Raw genomic sequence first — 27,333 nt, 5'->3', positions numbered from 1 at the left:
ACAGTGAGAACGGGTTACGGGCGTAGTCCACCACTGGCCCAGTGCGGATTGGTGTGAAAAATGTGAAAAATTATTACTTTTTAATCAGTGTTAAGTTTGTCATGGAAGTCTGTTTTTTTTTATAGTTTATGATGTTGCTGTTCGCTGTTATTATTATTTTTTTATTTTATTAGTATTTGCACATTTTTTCACGAATGAAAGCTTGTTGTAGCACATAGTATTAAAAGTTGATGTATCCCTCCCTGGCGCAACGGTGAGCGCTGTGAATTTAAGTAGGAGGTCCCGGGATCGTTTGCCGGCAGAGGCAATTTGGGGATTTATAATTTCTGAATTTCCTCTGGTCTGATCTCGTGGAAGGCATTGGCCGTGGCTAGTTACCACCCTACCGACAAAGACGTGCCACTAAGCGTTTTAGTGTTCCGGTGCGATGTCCCGTAGAAACCGATTAGGGGTATGACTACCATACAAGGGCTAGACACACGGGCTAAAGTCAAAGTCAAAGTCAAAAATATCTTTATTCAAGTAGGCCCACAGGTGGCACTTTTGATGCGTACATAAGAACCACACGGTAGTGAGATGATGGCGATAACCACATTTGTAAACTTAAAACTAAAGCTACGAGGGTTCCAAACGCGTCCTGGTCTAAGAAGAAGCCCACAACAAACTTAGCCGGGTGTTTTTTTTTTTTTTTTGTTATCACCATCTCACAATGTCATTTTAAATTATTAGAAGAGCAACCTGGTTAGAGCAATAATTTACACCCAAGCTTTTTTATTGTTTACGTAGTCCTTTATACTATAATAGGACTTTTCTATAAGCTTACGTTTAATACAAACTTTGAACTTTTTAAGAGACATTTCCAAGATGTCAATTGGTAGTTTATTGTAGAATTGTATGCAATTTCCTTTAAACGAATTATGAATTTTATGTAACCTAGTATATTGCACTGTAAGGGCTACATTCAAGGGCTAGAGGAATATATAAAATAATACATATAATACAAATGTATAGTAAAAATACAAGCATTTACTTACCGTACCACTAAAATTTTGGTCTGAATCATTACGCTAAGGAAATCATACATTTCTGTTATAACGGCATAATCTAGAAGCTTTCAGTCGTATAACAGGCAATGTAGTATTTATGTAGAAATTACATAAAAGTCGCTAACTGTCACTTAATGTTAAAATTCGAGTGCTCTGAGTCTCGTTCGCGGCGACAAGGTGACGCGCACACAACATTATAGTGTCGTGTTATAAAGATTTCTATGATTATTACGTATTGTTGACAGCTTTGAAACGAGATATCGGTATCGGTATCGAGAAGAGCTTAGGGTACAGTCCACCACGCTGGCCGTGTGCGGATTGGTGGAAATCGCACGCCTTTGAGAACGTTATGGAGAACTAAGGCGAGATATTATCCGTCAACGTTATAGCAAGTGACATTAATTAGCTTGACCCATAATTTTTTTTTTTTTTTTTTCTAATATCAATTGTCATGGCTTTTAGGTGTACCAATTCGGCACGTTGTATTTCGCCAATGTCACGTATACTTTGAAGATCCAAAGTTGATGATTGTGAAAAAGTAAACATTATATAAATATACTTTTTATAAATATTAGTATTCCAAAATAAGGCGTTCGTAATGGAGTGTGATCTTTGGTTAGTGTTATAATTCAAAGAGTTTTTTTTATTATAAATCATAAGTGTCATTTTTTATTACTTACTTATTTTATTTTTTACATTAACGTCAATTTTTCAGAGAAAATAAAATCCAGACCACCAAAACGGCGTAAGCTTTCCAATTTAATTTCTTTCTTCTTTCCCATAGGGAAAACGCAAAGGTATATCGACGTACAGCCATGTTAGCTTTCTAAATAATTTATCTCTATGAAAATTTTATTTACAGAATCTTTAAAAGCTATTATGTAAAAACGTCGACAATCGCGACATAACTTTCATCCCAATGAAAAATCTTAAAGTTCCACGGCCTAGATTCGCGTGATTGGAATTTGAATTTCGAAATGGCAGTGTTTTTGAATTATTTCTTCGTGTTATTTTCCGAATTACACCATTATTTGAATAATTAAAAAGTACGTAACTTCGTTTAATTTAGAAATAGCCGGGGATTGTACTCTGTCCTCCGAAAGACGAACTCTTAACTAGGCTAACACCGCTTGTATAAACGGTATTAAGGTATACATTCTATGTGGGCGATATTTTTAAAGAAATTTCAGGCCTTAAAGGACTTGAATCCATTGGCCGCAAAATAAAAAAATAAAAATTTCTTCGCCTTCTTTTTTTTTTTGCATAGTTTTTATGACCGGACGCCAAGCCCAATTAGTAAGGAGGAAAATCAGCCCTGTGATTGCACACTCTTGTGCACTATAGAAGGCAAATATCACGCAATTTTTTTTTTCAATTATACTTTTTTGGTCCGTTGGTCTTTCTTTTTACAATAACAATCCAAAGCGTAAACGTAAGAAACCCACATTTTGAAAAATCTCACGTGAGATTGGGGGATGGGGACAATGGCGTGCATTGAGGGTATGCACAGGGTATGCAGATGATATAAAATGAAACATTGCGACGTCCAGGTTGTACAAAAACTAACATCATAGTTAGTTTTTTTTTTATTTATTTATTTATTTAGTACCAAAACAAAGTAAAACTACGTATTAAAAAATCTGAATTTTAACATCAAAGATAACTCTAAAGAGTTTCTTATTTATATATTGATATATATATATTTTTTAAAGTTGTGTTTGTTTTTAATTCGTTCTTTAATTTCACAGAATTAAGAAAATTCAGAAACTGTTTACTCGACTAATATTAAAGCATCAATAACCACTCCACTTTAATAGTGTTCGAATAACTGGTTAATCACCTCATACCATTTAGCGGTTGACAGTAATTATTTTACCTCTAATGTTCTTAACGTTTATCATAAAATGGGAACATGAGAAAAAGTGAAACGTGCGCGGGGCGTTTTCACTGTGTTTAAAAACAATGACCTGCACACAATAATGGCCGAATGAGGATTCTGTATGTTCTTAACTCTGTGATTAAATTATTATTGTTATAATTTTTAGTCTCGCAGTACTTATATCGCAGTGAGTGTATGTGTCACTACCATTTTTTTTTAAGCAGTATTATTTTAATATTAGAGTTTTCTAGCAGTTGTGATTTATTCGTCCACGTTTATTCTTTTCCTTGCATAAAAGGTAAAGGTAAAGGTAAAGGCCTTTGTTACTCTCCGTCTAAATACTTTATGCCAAAAATTAAGCTGATTGTTTACTTAGTTAGGGCGTGAAGAAAAGACAACCAAACAAACAATTTCGCATTAATAATATTCTTTATGATTCGTCAGATATTGACGTCCAAAAATAAGGATTTTAACTCTGAAACAACAATTCGATAATATTAGAGTAATACTGGTTAAGGCGATGATAGAATCAGGCAGTTTATTTTTTTAAAAGGCAAAGGTATTTCACCGTACAGCCACGTAACAGTCCGTTTTCAAAGCTGTCAAAATAGAATTTGTACTCTATGATAAAATATATATTAAATATAGTAAAACATAGTAAGAATTGTTATTACTTTTCATACCAAACGGTGCTTTTTTGCTTTTTTTTAATATGACTATAATATGATTTATTATTGTTGTGTTGTAAGAAATAGTTTTTTTCTTTTCAGCATCGATTTAAATCGTAGATATTACGTTGTGTTGTCGAAAAACTATGTCCATGTTTATAAGAGACTTAGGATAGGTTAGGATTAAAAAAAAACGATTAATAACAATTCGGAAATGTTGAAATATGAAAACTTCTATTTTTAAGTGCAACGAACAAATGAACAAACGAATTAATGTTCAGAATCAAATTTAAAGTTTTTTTTTTTTTTTAATTAAAGAGGTATTTCTTATGTTTTTAATAATCAGAAATTAACATGGTGCTGTAAGAGGGGAGCACGCTAAAACTTTACCACTCGACCTTGCTAAGGGGGACAGAGGTTTAAAACTTGACCTAGAAATACCAAAAAAAAAACATCAAAATCGGTTTAGCCGTATATAAGAATAAATATAAGGATTAATTAATTTTATATCATAACGTATATTGGTCACCCCTTAAAGCTGCTATGGTGTTTTTTGTAGATTATTATGAGTACTTTAGTTATGTAGTAATATATCCTAATTTTTATACATTGTCAATAGTTTTTTTAGCGCACACCAAATAATGAATTTTATAGGTAACATTTTTCTACTTTACGTAACATCATAGCATTTTTTTTTTCAGGATCTCAATCTTTTTGAGAATATAGTTAATTCTATTGTTAAAGAAATCGTTGAAATCGGCCCAGACGTTTCAGAGCCTATTACTACAAAAATATAATAATATTATAACATTGTATAGTCTTGTTAAATTTAATTTTTTTTAGTTCCATTACTACTAGTATTTTTATGTTGCCCTAGTACTCTGTGACACTATGTGACCTTGAATGCAAACACAGCTAATGTTTTATTTGTCACCGCGTATAATTACTGATTTGTACAGTAATTTCTCTAAAAGTATTGATGTTACGAAAAAGTTGTGTTACATAAGCTCTTTTATTATTCTGTATACATTGACGACCAAGGCTGTGGGTTCGATTCCCACAACTGGAAAAGGTCTTATTTGTACGTTATTGATGTGAAACATCTGTATGCGACGGTATGATTTTTGGCGTGGCGACACACACCGTGGCGACGTATCTCCACGCTATATGTACTATACGTAGTCCATACGTGGTGGAGTGTATAGTGTATACAGTATTGCTATTTTTAACAATAAAATATCTGACAGCGATAATTCAGGTAGTGAAAGTGTGTAGCCTCCTACAAAGAAAGCAAAATCACACTATGATTGTAATACTTTATATTTTCATTACGCCAAATCAGATTCCTGCTGTTATCTGTTCAATACATATAACTTGTAACCGCCAAATTGTATACGTTGTTATGTTATACTTTTCTTTTTTATGTACCTTTTGTGGTGTGCAATAAAAGTATTTTCATTCATTCATTCATTCAGAACTTATTCAATACAATGTCACGCGGGCGTCACGCGACGGCTCACAGATTGTTTTTTTATTAATTGGGCCACAAATGCATTGTTGTTTTCTTGCATGAATGTGTTCATGCATTGCTATATCTGTGAAGCCAGAAGGCAAAAAAAAAAAATGTCTTCACGGGGTGTGTTTATGTTATATAAATAAAAATTATATCTACGATTTAAATCTATGGTTGGTGGAACCCGCAGTGCGGACTCACTGTGAAGCCTTATAGTAGTATTAGCGAATACGGTTGTAAATAAATTTGTGACTGAATTTAATATTATTCTATTCCTTTATAAAAAAAACCCCTCAGTTCCTGAAGACCAAAATCTTCGAGTGCGTGTTGCTAGTGATGACCTATGCTTCTGAAACATTGGGCCTCATAAGAAGGCTCAGAGTCACTCAGCGGGCGATAGAGAGAGCAATATACTCAGAGTATCTCTGCGTGATCAGAAATGAGGAGATCCGAGAAGAACCAGAGTTACCGACCAACAAAGCTCAACGAATCGCAAAGCTGAAGTGGCAATGGGCGGGGCACATAAATAAAATAATAATAATAAATGAGTATACTACGACAATACACACATCGCCATCTAGCCCCAAAGTAAGCGTAGCTTGTGTTATGGGCACTAAGATGACTTTTTAATATTTTTTATGAATAATATATTATTGTGTACTATCGTTAAGGTTACCTGGCAGAGATCACTTTTAGTGATAAGGTCGCCTTTTGCTTTTAATTTTTTTTTTAAAGTATATTTGTGATTTCTCCTTTACTAAGCAATAAAGATGTTTAAATAAATAAATAAAAAAATATACATAAATACTTATAATATACAAATAGTGAAGTAAAAAGTCCCAAGGTGCTGGAATGGCGACCCCGCACTGGTAAGCGCAGCGTTGGTCGACCCCCAACGAAGTGGACAGACGACATTAAGCGTGTCGCAAGTAGCCGCTGTATCCAAGCGGCACAGAACCGTGGAATTTGGAACTCCCTTCAAAAGACCTATGTCCAGCAGTGGACGTCTATCGGTTGATATCATGATGATACCTTTATTTCTTTACCACATTATAAGCGAGCGAAAATTACAACAAGCCCTTCAGTATATCGACTTGACTCAAAATCCACTCGCATAAGATCACTTTTTTATAGTTATAATTGATGGACCAAGCAAAGCATATGGTGGTATGCTGGTAAGTGGAAAATCATATCCTATTACAGAGCAACATAAACAAGCTTCGGCATAGGTGCTAACCCATTTCCGGCACATAAAGAGGACTGATCTCCTCCCACAATGAGAAGGAGTTAAAGCCGTAGTCCACCACGCTGGCCCAGTGCGGATTGGTGGACCCCACACACCTTTGAGAACATTTAGTAGAACTCAAACATCCAGGTTTCCTCACGATGTTTTCCTTCACGGTTGAAGCAAGAGACATTTTAATTACTTAAAACGCCCATATCTTAGAAACACCTTTGAGAACATTAAGTAGAACTCTCAAGCATGCAGGTTTCCTCACGATGTTTTCCTTCACGGTTGAATCAAGGGATATTTTAATTCATTAAAACGCATATACCTTACAAAAGTTAGAGGTACGTGCTCGGATTCGAACTTGGTCCTACGAAAGAGTAGTCGAACTACTCCCCACTGGGCTATCGCCGCTTTCACTACTTGCGGCCCGTTTTCTTTAAACTAAGTCATCGAAATGGAATGCAGACTGATAGAGCGATTTCTTCACTTTCAGAAAAAAAACAGCTCGCCAACTCTTAGGTGATAACTATTAGTGAAAGGTTGATATTAATATAATATGGACTAACATTTGGAATAAATATAAATAAATAAAACATCCAAACAAACAAATTGTAATAAACAGCACTAAGAATCAGTTAGGTTTCCCGATTCCTGAACGAAAACTGTAGGTCTTGGTAGGCGGAATATCAATGTCAGTGGGAAAAAAAGGGGGAATTAACCGGTGATGGTGGAAAAAAAAGCATGGTTAAAACTTTAAAGTACAGTTGGTAGATGGTTAAAAGGTCATTCTGTTCTCTTACACCTAATTATGAGAAGAAGTAATTGTTTATTAAGGAAAGTAAAACGAACAACCACTTTAATTGCGAGTCATTGAAACGTACTTTCTTACAAACCACAAGTTGCTGACGAGATTGGAGATGAGTATTAACACATTTACATTAAACCTAGTTGCTAGAAGCCGTTATATGCACCATTGTGACAAAATAATAATCGGTTAAAGTTTAGGCATGATAATTAAACTTTATAAAACTATTCAAACATATTAAGTCGGCAGGTACTATGATAAATTATAAGTACCTGCTTTAAATAAAGCGAAAGTAAAGTATTAGTATGAAAAATGTTTACCTAGTAGGTAACTAAAATAAATCTCGAAGTACAAAGTAAATAAATAACTCTTAAATATGTGCACTGTATTTTATTTATGAGAGCCTAACCCAATGTTTCTAACAATATATTGACGGCCGATTGGCGCAGTTTGCAGCGACCCTGCTTTAGGCCGTGGGTTCGATTCCCACTACTGGAAAATGTCTGTGTGACGAACATGAATGTTTTTCAGTGCCTGGGTGTTTATATGTATATTCTAAGTATTTATGTACATATATTATTCATAAAAATATTCATCAGTCATCTTAGTACCCATAACACAAGCTACGCTTACTTTGGGGCTAGATGGCGATGTGTGTATTGTCGCAGTATATTTATTTATTATTATTATTTATTATATGTCTAGGAATCTCCTTAAATAGGTGTCACTTAATGAAGCATTACCTTGTTTGGATATCATCGTTTTCTGTAATTCAAATATTAGTTCCTTGGACACTCGCATTACAGCGCCAAAATGGCGGTAATCAATTGTAGTCAACAAACTGACAGCAACCTTTCCAGCGATAATAATAGAGCCTAGAGGTCAGTATCCATATTCCAATCTAACTTTATATTGGAGTAAGTAGTAAGTACTAATATTCAGCGTATCTACAGGAAGAAATAGTTCCAAGATTAAAGCCTGACCAGAAAATAAAAAGCCTAGTCGGGGGACTTTTGCATGGCAATACATTTGACGGAGTAAGTGTATGAGAAAAAAAAAAACATTTTTATCCGTAGTATGGTGAGGATTTTCATTTTCCTGGTCCGGCTTTTAGTAACCAGGCAATAGATTTACTTTAAATACACTTTATTGAGCACAATTACAATAAATACATACAATATTTAAAAACAAACACCTGCAAAAAAAAATATTATATACACTTGAACACAATTAAATACATACAATATTTAAAAACTAACAAATAAATTTCTATTTTTTTTCTATAAAATCGAGACCTTAGCAGTTTAAGTTGATAGTGGGTTAACCTGTTCGAGGTATGCCAGTTATATTAAAACTAATACCCCTAATCGGTTTCTACGCGGTGTACCTAAATTTCTTCGCAGCACGTCTTTGTCGTAAGGGTGGTACTTTATGGCTAAATTCTGGCCCACCCACTTACACAATCACAGCACGTACCATCTACGCCAGGGTCGTCAAAATGAATAGGGGATACTAGTGACAGTGGATTATAATGTTTCGAGCTACAGTAAAACAAATGGTTGTCTATGCAAATAACAACCCAGATATCATTAAAAGCATGTTTTTTATCTGATGTGTCATAAATTGTAAAAATGCGAAGTGAAGAAAGGAACATTACATAATTATTATAAAACAAGTAATAAGAAAACACGATTGAATATGCTATGCCTTAGAACAACACTCAATCGTAAATTATATGAATGAATAGGCTGTATGGGCAATAATCTTTGCCTTTCCATAAAGAGATAAATAGAAAAAGCAACATAGTGTTTACTCTTATGTTTGCGCTGCATCGCATTCTCGCACGATTGTGCTAAATTACTATCATAATTATTTGAGTATATGATAGTATATTGGTTGGGTTTATTTTATTATTAATTTATTCCAACTGGCAACCCCTTCATAGGTATCAGTTTGGGCGGGTCACGACTGTCACAAGCGCAATAGCAGTTTTTCGTATTCTTCGGCCCGTTTGGCAGGATCAGCAACTTAAAGTTCACATCGACTTGTAGAGCGTTTTGCATAACTGTGAAAAAGAATGATTGCATAAATGGAGTAAACTTCACACGGCTTATTTTTATATTTTTCACCAGCTATTTCTGAGTTTTTTTTTTAAATATTATAATAACTCAATCTGTGCATTAAATTGCCGAAAATGGTTGAAAGGGTCAAATTACAAACTATTCTTAAAACCAAGAGGAAACTATTTCTAATTTAGTTAAAAAATCATATGTTTAGTCCCTTATTTGTGGGACGCGCAATTAGTATTATAACGCAACACTGAATGCTCCGGTACTACCAATAAGTTCATGCGCCAAGTTAATAACTGACATTGCTTTTAAATAAAACATAGCAAGGCTTTTGACGGCCGAGTGGCGCAGTGGGCAGCGACCCTGCTTTATGAGTCCAAGGCCGTGGGTTCGATTCCCACAACTGGAGAGTGGTGTGATGAACATGAATTTTTCATTGTCTGGGTGTTTATCTGTATATTATAAGTATTTATGTGTATTCATAAAAAAATATTCATCAGCTATCTCAGTACCCATAACACAAGCTACGCGTACTTTGGGGCTAGATGGCAATGTGTGTATAGTCGTAGTATATGTAAAAAAAAAAAATTCGAAGGCGGGTGGGAGATTTGGGCGTTAGAGCGATTTGGTCGGCTCTGAGAGCTCTCGCTAGGCCATAGTATGCAGTATAGGATGGCGTGAACTTTCTGTCCCAGAAGTAGCTCCTCAGAAAATCAAGGCGAGCCCTGAGTTTTATTGGAGTTTCCAGAGTTTCCTCCGGTTGTCGTCCGTCGGGTAACCGGCATGGGCTCTAGCTTGGGCATTTTTACGTGTCAGTAGCTGTCGGTCATCCGCCGGACGACGGATTCTCTACGACCGAAGTCGTTGGGAATTGTACGGGAACAGTCTTTCAGTGACTCTCTAATCTGCTTCACAAAATGAGATACCGCATATTTGGCATCTTCTACTGAGAAGATGAAGAAGAAGAAGAAACACTTTATTGCTCGTATAACATACAGGAAAAGAAACAGTAAGGAGAATACAGTACACAATGTAGACATGCAAAGGCGGCCTTATTGATGCAAGCAATCTCTTACAGGCAACCTTTGTAGATAGGACTGAGTCCTAAATGTGAGTCTATAAATTCAGGGATTTCGGACAGGTGCACAGATTCGAGCGTCTTGAGTCTGTCTGTAAGACTTTTCCAGTCTACGATGGTTTTGGTCGAAACGGGAGTATCGGCTGGGGGTCTTAGCTGGAGTAGGACGGGACGACGGTCGGAGCTAAGGTCGTGTAGCACTTCCAAAGAATGCACATGGAGTGCGACGTTCTTCAGAATAGCTATGTCCAGTACGTCTGGTCTATCGTTTGAGTTACATTTAATCGGGGCTACGATGTCAAAGCTTAGGTCGGGACAGAGGTTGTACAGTCTGTATAGTTGTCGTAGTGGGCTTCCCAGAGCGCTGAGTGTTCCAGCTACTTTAATCTATTGTTTGACACTCTGCCATAACTTTAACCGTCGCATTTTTTTTGGGCAATGCACATCGCCATCTGGGCGTAAAGTAAGCGTATTTCTATTTCGATTTTCGGATGGACACTTGCCGATAACCACCTGAGGCGTCACCGGGGGAGTGGGCCGAGCACGAAAGCTCGCCATGAGAAGAGCCCAGGGCTCGACGACATCGGGGGGGAAGTGGGAGACGTCGACCCAAGGATGCCTCCTGCGAGGACTCGGACCTCGGCTCGGTTTGACGTTAATCTGAGTGTTGGTGGACGTCTGGACTAAGTAAAGGACATGCTTCGGACGTCGCCGCCTAAGCTCGACGTCGGGGTCGGGGGTATAAGTGGATGCCTCGACCACTAGGGCGTTGGTTTCCTTTCTCAAAGTAGGACTTTGATAATTTTATAATGTACTGGGCTATAGTGGGAAGATTGAGGTCTCTGTGGAGATCTACGAACCATGGGCTGCGCTTGGCCATGCGCATAAACTTATTCCGTAGGACTTGAAAGCTCTTGTACGTGAGTGTAAGTGAGTGAGTGCGATGGGCGAGTACGATGCGAGGCGATGGCATACTAGCGTATGCCATCATGGGACGTATGCACGTTTTATCCAAGGTTACCTTGTGACGGAGGGATAGTTTGCCTTTACAGCAAATCATCGAATAGAGACGACACATCACACTCGCAGCTTTGTTGCGGTCCTTGCGGATGTGCGCGGTGAAAAGCGTAGCTTGTGTTATGGGTACTAAGATGACTGATGAATATTTTTATGAATAGGTGCTGCAGACTTGAAAATAAACACAACAACCACTGTGTTCATTTTCTAGTCGTCCGGCTGAAGTCGATCAACTGATGGAATATAGGTCATTCCTTCATTCCTGTACTTATTACTAAAATCGTAACAGATTTTAAATTTTTTACAAATAGCCATTCAATTTTACAACACAAAATGTATATTAGGTGTAGACACTATACTCCTCGCTCGTCATCATTTTCCTTCTCCTCGAGAAATGTCGGCCAAATTTCCTACGCAAACAAACATTTGGGGTCACGCTCTAAAACATACATTGCACCGCAGCCCCCGGCCGCGCCGGTTTATATGCACCGCGCCACGTTTACATTATTATATACATTGATACTTTTATTATGCAGATAAACAGGGTAGACTCTCGTAAAACATTTATGTTCATCACCCAAACATTTACCAGTTGTGGCGATCGAATCCACAGCCTTGGACTCAGAAAGCAGGGTCGTTGCCCACAACTGGAACATGTTCTATTAGTCGTAGCGTCATATTATAAAGGCCTTCCTCGATAAATGAAGTATCCTACACAAAAAGATTTTTTCAATTCATACCTGCAGTTCCCGAGATCAGCACGTTAAACCAAAGTTCAGCTTTACAATAAGCGTAGACCTACCAGAAAAAAATTAATAATTTTGAAACTCACCCTGAGGATCCGAAGCAGCTTTGATATCACCAGGAGAAGTCGGTTGTGGACCAGATCCAGAAAGCTCGGTAATATTCTGAGTTTTTATTTCGGTTATATTTTCTGTTTGAACTTCAGTAGCGTTCTGCGTCTGTATTTCAGAGCTCGTGTACGTTGCTGACAAATAACTTTCTTCTGTTGTAGTATCATTTTCGACGTAGGCTGGTGCTTTTTTACCGTCTGCTTGATTAGAATTAGGATCTTTTTCAGTTTTACCGGTAATTTTTTTGGGCGTTTCAGAAACATTACGACTATCTATGGTTTTGGATCCTTGTTTATTTCCATCCATTGGCTTTTCTTCAGTTGGTTTATTTGTGTCTATCTGTGAATGTCCACACGGTTTCTTTGCTTCCGTTGGCTTATTTTCAGCTGGCTTGTTGGAGTCCGTTCCTTTGTCCTTCTTTGGCTTATTTGTTTCCGGTTTATTGGCAGCACTTGGTTTACCTTTAGCTGGTTTCTTTGAGCCTGTCTGCTTCTCTCCAGTTGGATTCTTGAAGTCAATTTCTTTGTCTTTGTTAGGTTTATTTCCATCTGTTGGCCTAGGTTCTGTTGGTTTCTTAGTTTCTTTTGGGTCAACATCATTTTTTTCCCCCGTATCCATCGTTTTTTTTTCGCCTGGATTCTTTGAACTTGCTTTTTTGTCTTTATTTGCTTCAGTTACTGTTGGTTTTTTGGTACCTTTAACTGGTTTCTTTTCGCCCGTCTGCTTCTCTTCAGCTGGATTCTTGTAGTCAATTCCTTTGTCTATATTAGGCTTATTTCCATCTCTTGGCTTAGGTTCTATTGGTTTCGTGCTATCCACTGGGTTATCTATAGCTGGTTTCTTTCCACCCGTGGACTTCTCTCCAGTTGGATTCTTGGAGTCAATTTCTTTATCTTCATTAGGCTTATTTTCATCCGTTGTCTTAAGTTCTGTAGGTTTCTTGGTGTCCGTTGTTTTTTCTTCAGCTGGGCTCTTTGAACCTGCTTTTTTGTCCTTATTTGCATCCGTTAATATTGGTTTTTTGCTACCCGTTGAATTACCTTTAACTGGTTTATTTTCTCCCATCTGCTTCTCTTTAGCTGGATTCTTGGAGTCAATTCCTTTGTCTTCATTAGGCTTATTTCCATCTCTTGGCTTGGATTCTGTTGGGTTCTTGTTATCCGCTGGGTTATCTATAGCTGGTTTTATGGCACTCCTTGTGGTCTCTCCAACTGGATTCTTAGAGTCAATTTCTTTATCTTTATTAGACTTTTTACCATCCGTTGCCTTAGTTTCTTTTGGTTTCTTGGCATCCGTTGGGTTAACTGTATTGTCATTCTTGGTGTCTGTTGTTTTTTCTACAGCTGGTTTCTTGGAATCTACTTTTTTGTCCTTATTTGGTTTATTTCCTACTGTTGGCTGAGGTAATGTTTGTTTATTGGCATTCGTTGGTTCACCTTCAACTAGTTTCTTTCCACCTGTGGACTTCTCTCCAGTTGGATTCTTGGAGTCAATTTCTTTATCTTGATTAGGCTTATTTTCATCCGTTGTCTTAGGTTCTGTAGGTTTCTTGGTGTCCGTTGTTTTTTCTTCAGCTGGGCTTTTTGAACCTGCTTTTTTGTCCTTATTTGCATCCGTTAATATTGGTTTTTTGCTACCCGTTGAATTATCTTTAACTGGTTTCTTTTCGCCCATCTGCTTCTCTTTAGCTGGACTTTTGGAGTCAATTCCTTTGTCTTCATTAGGCTTATTTCCATCTCTTGGCTTGGATTCTGTTGGGTTCTTGTTATCCGCTGGGTTATCTATAGCTGGTTTCATGGCACCCGTTGGGGTCTCTCCAACTGGATTCTTTGAGTCAATTTCTTTATCTTTATTAGGCTTTTTTCCATCCGTTGCCTTAGTTTCTTTTGGTTTCTTGGCATCCGTTGGGTTAACTGTATTGTCTTTCTTGGTGTCTGTTGTTTTTTCTACAGCTGGTTTCTTGGAATCTACTTTTTTGTCCTTATTTGGTTTATTTTCTACTGTTGGCTGAGGTAATGTTTGTTTCTTGGCATTCGTTGGTTCATCTTCAACTGGTTTCTTTCCACCCGTGGGCTTCTCTCCAGTTGGATTCTTGGAATCAATTTCTTTATTAGGCTTATTTCTATACGTTGGCTTCGGTTCTGTTGGTTTCTTGGCATCTGATGGGTTTGCTTTATTTTTTTTCTTGGTTTCTGTTGTATTTTCTTTAACTGGATTCTTGGGATCTGCTTTTTTGTCATTATCTGTTTTATTTCCTACTGTTGGCTTAGGTAATGTTTGTTTTTTGGCATTCGTTTGTTTATCTTCACCTGGTTTCTTTCCACCCGTAGGCTTCTCTCCAGTTGGCTTGTTGGAGTCAATTTCTTTGTCTTTATTAGGCTTATTTCTATCCGTTGGCTTCGGTTCTGTTGGTTTCTTGGCATCTGATGAATTTACTTTATTTTTTTTCTTGGTTTCTGTTGTATTTTCTTTAACTGGATTCTTGGGATCTGCTTTTTTGTTGTTATCTGTTTTATTTCCTACTGTTGGCTTGGTTACTATTGTATTCTTGGTATCCACTGGGCTATTATTACCTGGTTTCTTTACACCCGTTGGCTTCTCTTCAGTTGGATTCTTGGAGTCAATTTTTTTGTCCTTATTAGGCTTATTTTCATCCGTCGGCTTAGGTTCTGTTGGTTTCTTGGCCTCCGGTGGGTTAACTTTTTGTTTCTCAGTGTCAGTGGTTTTTTCTTCAGCTGTATTGTTGGAGCCAGTTTTTTTGTCATTATTGGTTTTATTTCCTACTATTGGCTTAGGTAATGTTTGTTTTTTGGCATTCGTTTGTTTATCTTTACCTGGTTTCTTTCCACCCGTAGGCTTCTCTCCAGTTGGATTCTTGGAGTCAATTTCTTTGTCTTTATTAGGCTTATTTCTATCCGTTGGCTTCGGTTCTGTTGGTTTCTTGACATCTGATGGATTTACTTTATTTTTTTTCTTGGTTTCTGTTTGTTTATCTTCACCTGGTTTCTTTGCACCCGTAGGCTTCTCTCCAGTTGGATTCTTGGAGTCAATTTCTTTGTCTTTATTAGGCTTATTTCTATCCGTTGGCTTCGGTTCTGTTGGTTTCTTGGCATTTGATGGATTTACTTTATTTTTTTTCTTGGTTTCTGTTGTATTTTCTTTAACTGGATTCTTGGGATCTGCTTTTTTGTCATTATCTGTTTTATTTCCTACTGTTGGCTTAGGTAAGGTTTGTTTTTTGGCATTCGTTTGTTTATCTTCACCTGGTTTCTTTCCATCCGTAGGTTTCTCTCCAGTTGGATTCTTGGAGTCAATTTTTTTGTCTTTATTAGGCTTGTTTTCATCCGTTTGTTTCGGTTCTGTTGGTTTCTTGGCAACTGATGGATTTACTTTATTTTTTTTCTTGGTTTCTGTTGTATTTTCTTTAACTGGATTGTTGGGATCTGCTTTTTTGTTGTTATCTGTTTTATTTCCTACTGTTGGCTTGGTTACTATTGTATTCTTGGTATCCACTGGGCTATTATTACCTGGTTTCTTTACACCCGTTGGCTTCTCTTCAGTTGGATTCTTGGAGTCAATTTTTTTGTCTTTATTAGGCTTGTTTTCATCCGTTTGCTTAGGTTCTGTTGGTTTCTCGGCATCCGTTGGGTTAACTTTTTGTTTCTTAATGCCTGTTGTTTTTTCTACAGCTGGATTCTTAGAATGTGCTTTTTTGTCCTTATTTGGTTTATTTCCTTCTGTTGGCTTGGTTACTATTGTATTCTTGGTATCCACTGGGCTATCATTAGCTGGTTCCTTTACACCCGTTGGCTTCTCTCCAGTTGGATTCTTGGAGTCAATTTCTTTGTCTTTATTAGGCTTATTTTCATCTGTTGACTTAGGATCTGTTGGTTTCTTGGCAACTGTTGGGTTAACTTTTTGTTTGTTAGTGTCTGTGGTTTTTTCTTCAGCTGGATTGTTGGAGTCAGTTTTTTTGTCATTATTTGGCTTGTATGCTTCCGGTTTATTGGCATCCATTGGTTTGTCTTTAACCGGTTTCTCTGCACCCGTCAGCTTCCTTTCAACAGGCCCATTGCCTTCCATTGACTTGAGTGCTGTTGGTTTATTGGAATCCATTGTTTCATCGTCAGCTGGATTCCTGGAATGAACTTCTTCAATTTTTTTCTTTGCATCCGATTCTTTGTTTTGACTTGGTGGTTTTGCGTTTGCTTGTTTTCCTTTTATTGGTTTTAATATACCCGTTGGCTTGCCTTCAACAGGCTTCTTTTCATCAACTACTGTAGGTTTATTCTTACTTGGTAGACCTTGCTTAATATGTTCAAACTTTTTGGATATACCTTGCTTAATATCTTCAACCTTTTTGGATAGCGCTTGCTTTAGAGGTTCGACCTTTTCGGAGACAACTTTCTTTATAGATTCAACTTTATTAGATAGATCTTGCTTTACATGTTGAACCTTCTCGGATAAAGCTTGCTTTATAGGTGTAATCTTTTTGGACACAGCTTGTTTTAAATGTTCTACTTTTTGGGATATGGTTTGGGGCTTGTTATTTGACGAGGTTTGCTTATTGGGATCAGGTTTTTTATCAGGCATTTGCTTACTTAGAGAAGTTTGCTCAGCAGGTTTAACCTCTATTGAAGAAGCTTCTTCACTATCGGGCACGCTCTTATTAGTTTGTTTGCTAGAGGACCCTTGCTTATTATTTTCAGTTGGCTTAACCGGTTTAACTTCGTTTGATCCAGCTTTTTTACTAGAAACTTGGGTAGAAATCGGAGCTTGCTTTTTACGTGGAAGTGCTTTTTTCTTATTAGGTTTTGATTGTTTTTTGGGAGTACCTTGCTTATCAGATGGAGCATGATTTTTTGAAGGAGCCTTCTGAGCAGGCTTAACTTCTCTGGAAGAGTCTTGCTTATTAGCCTGAGTTTGTTTGTTTGGGGCAGCTTGCTTAGCAGATTTGCCTCCACTGGAAGGAGTTGGCTTATTAGCGGTTCGCGTATCAATTGAAGCTTTCTTATTAGGTTTAATTTGCTTATTTATAGGAGTTTGTTGATTGTATGGGCCTTTAGTAGATACTGTATTGCCATCATGGTTATTAGAGGTGGGTTTCTCGGCATTTGGCTCTTGATTTCTGACTTGCTGAGTTGGTTTTGTATTCGGTTTTGAATTTTGCTTCGATGGTGTCGTTTCTGGTTTTGTAGTGGAGGGACTAGAATCGCCCTTTGGTTGCGTTTTTTTCACATGTTCAATAGCTTTTAGGATATCTGAAAAGCAAAACGTTTAAATCTTAGAATTATTACATGGAATCCATTTGGAAAGCATGCCAACTAATTAAGTATCTCTTTATTTATTGATGTTATACTTATTTTGGCGCGATGGAGAAAAATGATAAAAGTGAATTTTTAAGATGCGCGCGCATACCGACACCTGAATTCTACATCGTAAAGTTAGTTCTAGGTGACATGAAAATCGATAACTATCTTTGAGTTGTATATTCTAGTTTTTAATATTTAGAACACGTGTTTTGTAAAAGTAAAAACAGTGTGAATAAATAGATATTATTACGTTAATAAAACCTTTTTTATTTAAATAAAATATTTTTGATTAAATTTAATATTTATCTTTAATCACTACTGCATTTTAGTTATTTTTTTTCCACACGCCAAAGAAGTATAACTTCTAACGCGTGTATATAAGTACACAGATCTTTTTTTCTTAAGAGCACTAACAACATGCATATTACACGTTTTTAAATATAGCACACACACAAAAACATGGACTGATATGCACACAATTACAAGTGCACGTAGCATTGACAAAGCGTCATGTTAACTTAATTTGACAAATAATCAACTCACCGATAAGTGTTCGGTGAGTTTTTTCCTAAGAGCTTTGAATTAGGGGATGGGGATCAGAAGCTAATATTTACCTTACAGTTTTACAAACGGCACAAAATAAATTGCTTATAGTAGTATTTAACTTTTTAACATCAACAGAAAAAATATATAAGGAAGCAAAGTTAATAAATTTATCAAATACCTATAAATATTATACTTGTATTTTAATCCGCAAATTATCAACAAAAGAATTAAACTCAAACATAACCATTACAGTGAAAAATAAATATCCACAACTACAACAATTGAGAAGTGCCATATAATCCTACGCCAATCGAGAACTAATTATGGGAAACGAAACATTACTTCTGAAAGTGCTCATTTATATAATAAACTACCTAAATATCTTAAAGAGTGCAAAAATCTTAATATACATAAATCTCCTGTCACGATGTTTGTCCGCGATGGACTCTTAAACTACTTAACCGATTTTAAATTAAATTGGCACTCCGTGAGCAGTCTGGTCCGACTTAAGAGATAGGGTAGCTTAGATCTTTAATTATAGTCGCAATTTTATTTTATTGCAAATTTTTTGTCTATAATTAATTGACAGTCACATGTTATATATATATACTACTATACTCATTTAAGGCTTAGCGATACTGAATACTTTAAAAACAAAATCAAACGCAGACGAAGTCGCGGGCAACAGCTAGTATTCATTAAATTAAAAAAAAAAAACTAAAATATAATTTTCAGAATAAAACTTAAACTTTACATTTTAAAAATAAAACTTATTTTCTGTCTAAGAAACCAAGAAATTTATTACCTAACTAAATAACTAAGTAGCAGTAAGGTGGGTGCCCTTTGGGGCATGACGGGAACCCAGGCAACGAAGCGGCGGACTCACTAGCTCGCCAAGCCACAACACTGAAGGTAGTAGGACCAGAACCGATCGTACCGATTCCGTTCAGTGAGTACAAAACATGGCTACATGAACAAACACATAGGGAGCATTCCCAACTTTGGGCCAATGCAAAAGATTGTAAACAAACCAAAATAGCTTTCCCTAACCTAAACCAACACCTAACTAACAAACTACTCCGCCTGGATAGAAGCAAACTTAGGAAGGTGGTGGGACTCATAACAGGACATAGCTCCTTAAACAGACATCTTTCCATTATAGGTGTCACCGACAGTCCTCTTTGCAGAGCATGCATGGAGAAGAATGAAACACCTACGCACGTGATGCTGGAGTGCACGGGCGTGACAGAGCAACGCGAGATCTACCTGGGATCACCAGCCACTATCCCAGAAATCCTCAGCAACCTGGGCGGCATGCTGGGATTCTGGAACGAGCTTGGATGGCTGGAGTAGCGAGCAACATTGGGAAATTTCACGTACAACAAGCGAAGCGCTTACGTGCGGAAACTGCCCAGAAGAAGAAGAAGAAGAAGAAGAAGAAGAAGAACTAAGTAGCAGTTTCAGTTGTCACATCTATGCAGTGACATAGCCGCGGCTCGCGTCAGCAGTTGACCGTCGATATGATTTTGATGCGATGTTACTTCAAAACTACCCCCTTACAATTTACAATTTTTTTACTGTGCGCTCGAAGATGCAATTTTATATAATTACCCTCTTTTTGTAAATTAGCCTGTAAGTATGGAGGGTAGAGGTAAGGAGGATCATCCGTGTATATGAAAAAGTGTCCGTCAAAATGTATTAAATTAGGATGGCGCCACATTTGCATCAAGGTAACTCTTAAAAGAAGCGCCGAATATTGTTAGAGTAGGCTTGAAAAATAAACAAGGAAGTAAGGTTATATTTACCACAATATTTTGTACAACGTAAGTTGTTGAAATTCTCAATAATTAACTACTTTAGTCGATAATGACATTAAATTTTTTAACTCGTGATACTTCAATTCATCTACGATTGCTACATTCATACCATACCCTGTGCATCCACCAGCGCCATTGTGGAGGATTTTTGAACTGTTATTTAGCGCATACAACTGGACACTTTTTCAACTTTTCTCCCATATAAGATGACTCTCTTTAACTCTACCCTCCATACCTGTAAGTTCCATTTAAGTGGAAATTCCATTATGGAACAATAAATATCTTAAACCAGAATTTGTCATGGAATAAATCGATGCCAGGTATCATTTTGGATAACTCGTTGTAAGAATCAAATATTATCATCGTAACCATATCAACCTAAGCATGCCCACAGCTGGACATGGACTTTTTCGCAGCGAGCTTCAAAGCGGTATTTTGCCGCTTGTTTCCAGCGGTTCCCTGCGACACATTAGATGATGTCTGTCTGTGGATATTGGTAGTGGGGTCTACCAATACTGCGCTTCCCAATCATTTTTTTTTTAATATTTTGTGCAAAAAATTGCTGTGCAATCAGTGGCGTGCATTGAGGGTATGCACAGAGTATGCAGATTATATAAAATGAAGAAAATCTCCAGTACGAGTTATAAAACTTTAGAACTTTAGAAAAACTGTAAAACTAATTTAATTATCATAATGGGAAATAGAGGGAATGTTAACAAACCTGAGCTGATTAAACTTATTGATTCTTTAAATACATTAAATGTAAATAGTATTGTATTATACACATTTCCTTATTTTCATAACTTGCCACACCAAGAAAATACTATTAGGTATAATTTAAATATGACTTTGTACAATTTATGTACATATAATAAGAAATTTCATGTTATAGACTTTAGCAAATGTGCTAATCCTACTTATAATTTGTACCGAGATAGATATTACCTATCACACTATTTTAAACAACAGATAGCTGTTTCGCTATCGTATTTTTTTACCATAACAGCCAAGAACTTGGCTAAACCAGCTGCTTTTATTGAGCAGTGTAATAGTTTTGACATGAAAACCTTGGAAATTATTCCAAGTCATTTTAGTTTAAACTAGTTAAGGAGACAACAGAGGCTTTCTCTTGCTTAGAAAAGCAGACAACTGAGTCTCCCTCAGGCATATATGAAAAAAATTATAGTAAGGGGTCGCACAATGTACTATTAAACCAAAAATATAATAAAAAATCTAATTCTAATTATATCAACTTGGTTCACCAAAATATTCAATGTATTAGAGGAAAAGACTTAGAGATTGAATTATTTTTAAATGATTTTAACATTAGCATTTTATGTATAACTGAGCACTGGTTGAAAACCCATGAATATTTGTTTAATTTTGGTAACCACCAGGTTGGTAGTTCGTTCACCAGGGTTACAGCGATTCATGGAGGCTCTTTAATTTTATTAAATAAAAATTTAAAATTTAAAAACAGAAACGATATTGTTAGCCTTTCTGTTGAACGGACAATAGAGCTAGCCTCGGTTGAACTAGAGCAATTTATAATTGTTACTGTTTATAGGCCACCCTTGTCAAACTTTGAACTTTTTGAAAAGGTAATGGATGAAGTGTTATTTAAAATATCAAAGTGTAATAAAAAGTTAATAATATGCGGAGATTTTAATGTAAACATTTTAGAAAATAACTCTTTAAGTATAAAGTTATTGAATTTATTTAAAACTTACAATCTATCAAATATGTTCATGGAGCCCACAAGAATAACTGCTACTAGCGCCACCTGTTTGGATAACATCTTTACAAATATAATTCCTATAAGCAAAAATATTATTAGTAAATTAGACTCTGATCATTGTGGTCAAATTATTCAATTTGAAAATGTGAAGAAAAATGTTTCTAAACGTAAAATAACATTTGTTCCTGTAACATCCAACCGCATAGAGAAAATGAGATATAGCCTAGTAAATGACCTCCCATTCCTACCCTCAGGGGCGACTCCAAATGCAATGTACAGCTCCTTTTTCAATACCTTTAATAGACTATTTCATTCTATATTTACTAGTAAGTCGGTTGTGATTACTGATACATTAAATTTTAGTGAGTGGGCGACAGTTGAACTTCATAAAAATAGGCAAAAGCTGTACGAATTGTATGCTGAACGTCAATTTAACACTGGTGATAAGTTTGGGGATTATGTTAAATTGTTTTCCAAGAATTTTAAACGCGCTTGCCACTTAGAAAAGACGCGATACATCAAAAATAAAATTAAAAATAGCAGCAATGCAATCAAAACTACTTGGAACATAATTAATGAGGAGACGGGAAGAGTAACACCACGAAATATTAACTTTAAACTTAATGTAGATAATAAAGCCTTAACAACAGATTTCGAGGTGGCTACTGCTTTTGAAACCTTCTTTACCAACATTCCCGTCTCCACAACAGAATCATTAAACTCTTCACCAGATATGGCTCTCTCTCTATTAAAGGAAAATGTGCCTGAGTGTAACCATTCTTTTAAATTCACGCATGTTAGTGGCTCTGACGTTATTAAAGCCTTTAAATTATTAATTAATAAAAAAACAAATGATCTGTGGGGCATTTCCGTAAACGTTGTCAAATCATTAATTGATATTGTTGCACCCGACTTAGCCTTAATATTTAATAATTGTATAGATTGTGGTGTGTTTCCTGACTTAATGAAACTTAGTAAAATAGTTCCATTGTCTAAATCGGGTAGTACTTCTGACCCCACTAACTTTAGACCAGTATCCGTACTACCCACTTTCAGTAAAATCTTTGAAAAACTCATTTTAAATCAATTACTTTACCATTTTCATAAGTATAATTTACTTCATATTAAGCAATTTGGTTTCACACGGGGTCGCTCAACAATCGACGCAGGTGTTGAGCTAATACAAAACATATTTGAAGCCTGGGAGGAGTCACGTGATGCACTTGGTGTGTTCTGTGACTTATCTAAGGCGTTTGATTGTGTTCAACACGAAACGTTAGTTAGGAAACTACACCACTATGGAATTCAGGGTGTAGCTCTAGACTTAATGAGTAACTATCTACGCGATAGAATTCAGAAAGTCGACGTGAATGGAAAACGGTCTAATGGATCAGTTATGAAAATAGGTGTCCCACAGGGGTCTATATTAGGACCATTTCTGTTCCTTATTTACATTAATGACCTTCCTTACCTTGCCAAGGATAAACACGGGATAGTTCTGTTTGCCGATGATACATCACTGACTTTTAAAATAAATCGACGTGAACTAGCTTTTGACGACGTAAACAACTCTCTCGCTAAAGTGGTACAGTGGTTTGAAGCTAATAATTTGGTTCTTAACGGAAAAAAAACCAAGTGTATAAAATTCACTTTACCTAATGTTAAACACGTGAAAACCACTGTACTACTTAATAATGAGGAACTGAAACTGGAGGATACGACAGTTTTTCTAGGAATAACGTTAGATTCTAAACTTCAATGGGGCCCTCATGTAAATAATTTATCGAACAGGCTTAGTTCTGCTGCCTATGCGGTAAAGAAGATACGCCATATGACCGACGTAGAAACTGCTAGACTGGTATATTTTAGTTACTTTCACAGCATTATGTCATATGGAATTTTACTTTGGGGTAATGCTGCTGCTGCAGAAGAGGGCTGTTCGTTCTATCTACAAAATGGGTCCGAGAGAGTCATTGAGAGATAAATTTAAAGATTTTAAAATAATGACAGTGTATAGTCAGTACATATTTGAAAATTTAATGTACGTCCATAAAAACATTTCTAAATTTAAGAAAAAATGTGACTGCAATAATTTAAACATTAGAAGTAAGAATAAACTTACAGTGCAATATACTAGGTTACATAAAATTCATAATTCGTTTAAAGGAAATTGCATACAATTTTACAATAAACTACCAATTGACATCTTGGAGATGTCTCTTAAAAAGTTCAAAGTTTGTATTAAACGTAAGCTTATAGAAAAGTCCTATTATAGTATAAAGGACTACGTCAACGATAAAAAAGCTTGGGTGTAAATTATTGCTCTAACCAGGTTGCTCTTCTAATAATTTAAAATGACATTGTGAGATGGCGATAACAAAAAAAAAAAAAAAAAAACACCCGGCTAAGTTTGTTGTGGGCTTCTTCTTAGACCGGGACGCGTTTGGAACCCTCGTAGCTTTAGTTTTAAGTTTACGAATGTGGTTATCGCCATCATCTCACTACCGTGTAATTCTTATGTACGCATCAAAAGTGCCACCTGTGGGCCTACTTGAATAAAGATATTTTTGACTTTGACTTTGACTTTAGGATAGGCATTGTAAGAGTTATAAAAAGCCTTCCCTTGAGTATTTATAACTAGTACTGGTGATTTTCTTCATTTTATATCATCTGCATACACTGTGCATACCTTCTTTGCATGCTGCCCAAGAACGCATATACCGGACGAAAAGTCGCATTTTAAAGAGCGCTCTACGATACGGTACTTGTAGCGGAATAAAAAAAAATACATACCTTGTTCTTTTGTATTTTTTCTCAATATACGTAAAGCTTGTATTGGCTCTGAAACAAATAAATGTACGTAAGAAAAAGCAAAGGCAGGAGATAAAATATATATTTCCCAAATAAGACCCTTGACATGGAATTCAATTAAAATTAATTCAATTAATTTATTTGTATAAAATATGAAATAATTTTTTTGCAAATCTAATTTTACACAACAATTTATATCGATAAAAAAAATCCTCTATTTCGAATGGAATGGCTAAGCAATGACTTAATTTTATTAAATAAATAAAAAAAAGCAATAATAAGTACCTATGTAATACTAACAAATGAGTCTTGGTTACTAGAAACGAAAGTTTATTTATTAACCTATTGACATACCAAAACATTTTATGACTTTATTCATAAGGTTCAAAATTGCAAAATTTGGCTAGTTCCTTCTTTATTTTGTTCTACCCTCCATAATTTTGTTGCGTCACTATTCAGGCAAATGCTTTATTTTTTTAATTTATTTTACGGCCATGGATTCTCAGGGAAATGCGTAACAAAAAATACCCAGACTACCTACCATGGTTCTGTAAGCGGCAATGGCTATTTAGGAAATAATGTATCTGTATAAAATGTGTAATTTGCAGAAGCAGAAAAAAAAAAAAAAAAAAAAAGAATGTGAGAACAATAGCGACCTTATGAAGAACCTTAAATCGCTACGAATAAAGCTTAGATTCGCGTAATTCTAATTTGAATTTCTATGACGTAATTTTGAACTGACATTATTTTTCTTCCGGCATTCGACATTTTAGTGTTGGTATGAATGGGATAGTTAAAATTTTGTTCTTTCCGAGGGGAGATTAACTTCTCCTGTCCATGGTATGCTAAAGGTACAAAATTAAGAATATACAGAAGCCATGTACACTGCTAATATTGAAGCATCAAAAACCACTCCACTTTAGAATGGTTTCTCGAACAAACTGTTAGCCACTTTATACCATTTAGCAGATGACAGTAATTATTTTACCTCCAATGTTCTAAGCGTTCACCATAAAATGTGAAAATGGGAAAAAAATCGTGAGCTAGCAACATTCGGCGGGTGTAAAGTGAGAGGTGCGCGGGGAATTTTCCCTGTTTTTGGACACGATGCACTGCATACACTAATGCCTGAATGAGGATTTGGTATGTCCTTATTTCAATGGCTGAAGGTATACAGAGCTTCAGGCCGAGTACAAGATCCAGGACGACGTAGTTCCGCACGTGTCATCAAACGACGTTTTTTGATACAGTTTCTCGAAAAATTGTACTTTTTGTAGCTGTGTACCGTGTGGAAAGTTTGATTTGTCGCACTAGTGCTTTTATCTTTTTTTTTTTCAATACAAATAATTAAATATACTACGACAGTACATCGCCATCTTGCCCCAAAGTAAGCGTTGCTTGTGTTATGACCAGTGGCGTGCACAGGGTTTTTGAGCAGGGTATGCATAAAGAAGGAAGGTGCCATAAAATGGAAAAATCCCTCGCATTTATGAGTCATGCAAAAATTTTAGGGTATGCAGTGCTTTTGCGCATGTATGGAGTGCACGCCACTGGTTATGACGATAAGATAACTGATGAATATTTTTATGAATATAATACACATAAACTTATAATATACCGATAAACATTCAGACACTGAAAAACATCCATACAACACACTGAAATTTATGTTCATCACACAAACTTTTTTCCAGTTGTGGGAATCGAACCAACGGCCTTGGACGCAGAAAGCAGGGTCGCTGCCCACTGCGTCAACTGGCTGTCAAAATGAACTATTTACTAAATTCTGGATATTATTACCTTCAACTTTTGCGTATTGTTGATTTATATTCACGGCATCTTCGATCACTGAAAGAGAAATTAAATTATATTTAAATATTCATATTTATTCTTAGGTCTAGTTTTTTTTTTAATGTCTGGTGGAAATAATTTGGTTTAGTAAAAAGGCTTTTAAACTGTTATCAAAATTAAGCTTAATTTGCTATACTCCGCGAAAAGCAGGAGAATCTGTGTGGTGTAATTTATAATTTCTTCAATCCTCTTCTTTCTTTCTTTTTTACTCATATAAAATATATCTTGTGGTAGGTATACCAAAAAAAGTGACCTTGCGACGATTTATGATTTATGGTTTGCGACCTGTCAAACCAAATATGAAGATGAAGTAGTATATGTCAGATTATGTAGAAGTGTATGATAATACTTACAGTAGCGAGGACTAAGGCTCGTGTAGGCTTCCAAGAATTTTACCATATCTGTACAAGAGAGAATTATTTTAAGAGAGAATTTTTTTAAGATTATAATTTTACTTATTTTTTAGGAACTGTGCCTCGCTGCGGTGGTTTCGAGGACGTTTTAGATTTTATTTAGTTTTAAATACTTTATTTTAGGTTATATTTATATTTTAAAGAAACAATATTACTATAATAAAGTTTTTTATATACTTTACTTGCTTTTTTTTTAAATAATATAACATTATATAACGAATAAAACATTTAACTGATATTTGTAATGGCAGTAGCTTTATAGTAAGTATTATTAATTCTTAGTCTCTTTAGTTTATTTATTTGGGAAAACCCACAGCTAATACACAATGTATTTCAATTCTTGTTCAAGTTTCTACGTTGTGAGCTAATTAAATGTTCAGTTATGTGCATGTTATTAAAGGTTTTCACAACGTTTGCAAATTAATAACATTTTAAATACAAATGCATAATAAAATAAATGCTTCGAAATATTTTACTTATAAAAAAGGTTACAATATTAAAAATAAAGTAGAATTAAAATAGTTGCAAAATCCAAAAGTGCACGCCTCATAATCTCGTTCATTACAATAAATTTTTTTTTTTTTTTTTTTATTACATCTAATTATACCGTGAAAAGTAATAGTCTTCTGTTCCTCAAAATACTTTAGCCTATAAAAAAAAAACCAACTCGATAAGTGAAGTATTT

The 27,333-nt window shown here is 35.8% G+C and overlaps 1 protein-coding gene across 1 annotated transcript in view; it reads right to left on the bottom strand.

Moving 5' to 3' along the window:
• Positions 1-8,367: 8,367 nt before the first annotated feature.
• The window catches only part of LOC120635565 (protein piccolo-like), a 33,795-nt gene continuing 14,829 nt past the window's right edge, over positions 8,368-27,333 (bottom strand). The window contains exons 13-17 of the mRNA XM_039906578.1: positions 26,589-26,636; positions 26,185-26,232; positions 24,367-24,414; positions 12,139-17,421; positions 8,368-9,207 (exon numbers count right to left, since the gene is read on the bottom strand). Of these exons, the coding sequence (XP_039762512.1) occupies positions 9,056-9,207; positions 12,139-17,421; positions 24,367-24,414; positions 26,185-26,232; positions 26,589-26,636 (5,579 nt within the window). The 3' untranslated portion in view covers positions 8,368-9,055. The remainder of the gene's footprint in view (positions 9,208-12,138; positions 17,422-24,366; positions 24,415-26,184; positions 26,233-26,588; positions 26,637-27,333) is intronic.

This window comes from Pararge aegeria, chromosome 27 (assembly GCF_905163445.1).
Source record: "Pararge aegeria chromosome 27, ilParAegt1.1, whole genome shotgun sequence".
Taxonomy (NCBI): Eukaryota; Metazoa; Arthropoda; class Insecta; order Lepidoptera; family Nymphalidae; genus Pararge; species Pararge aegeria.
This window is presented reverse-complemented; position numbering and strand designations above follow the sequence as displayed.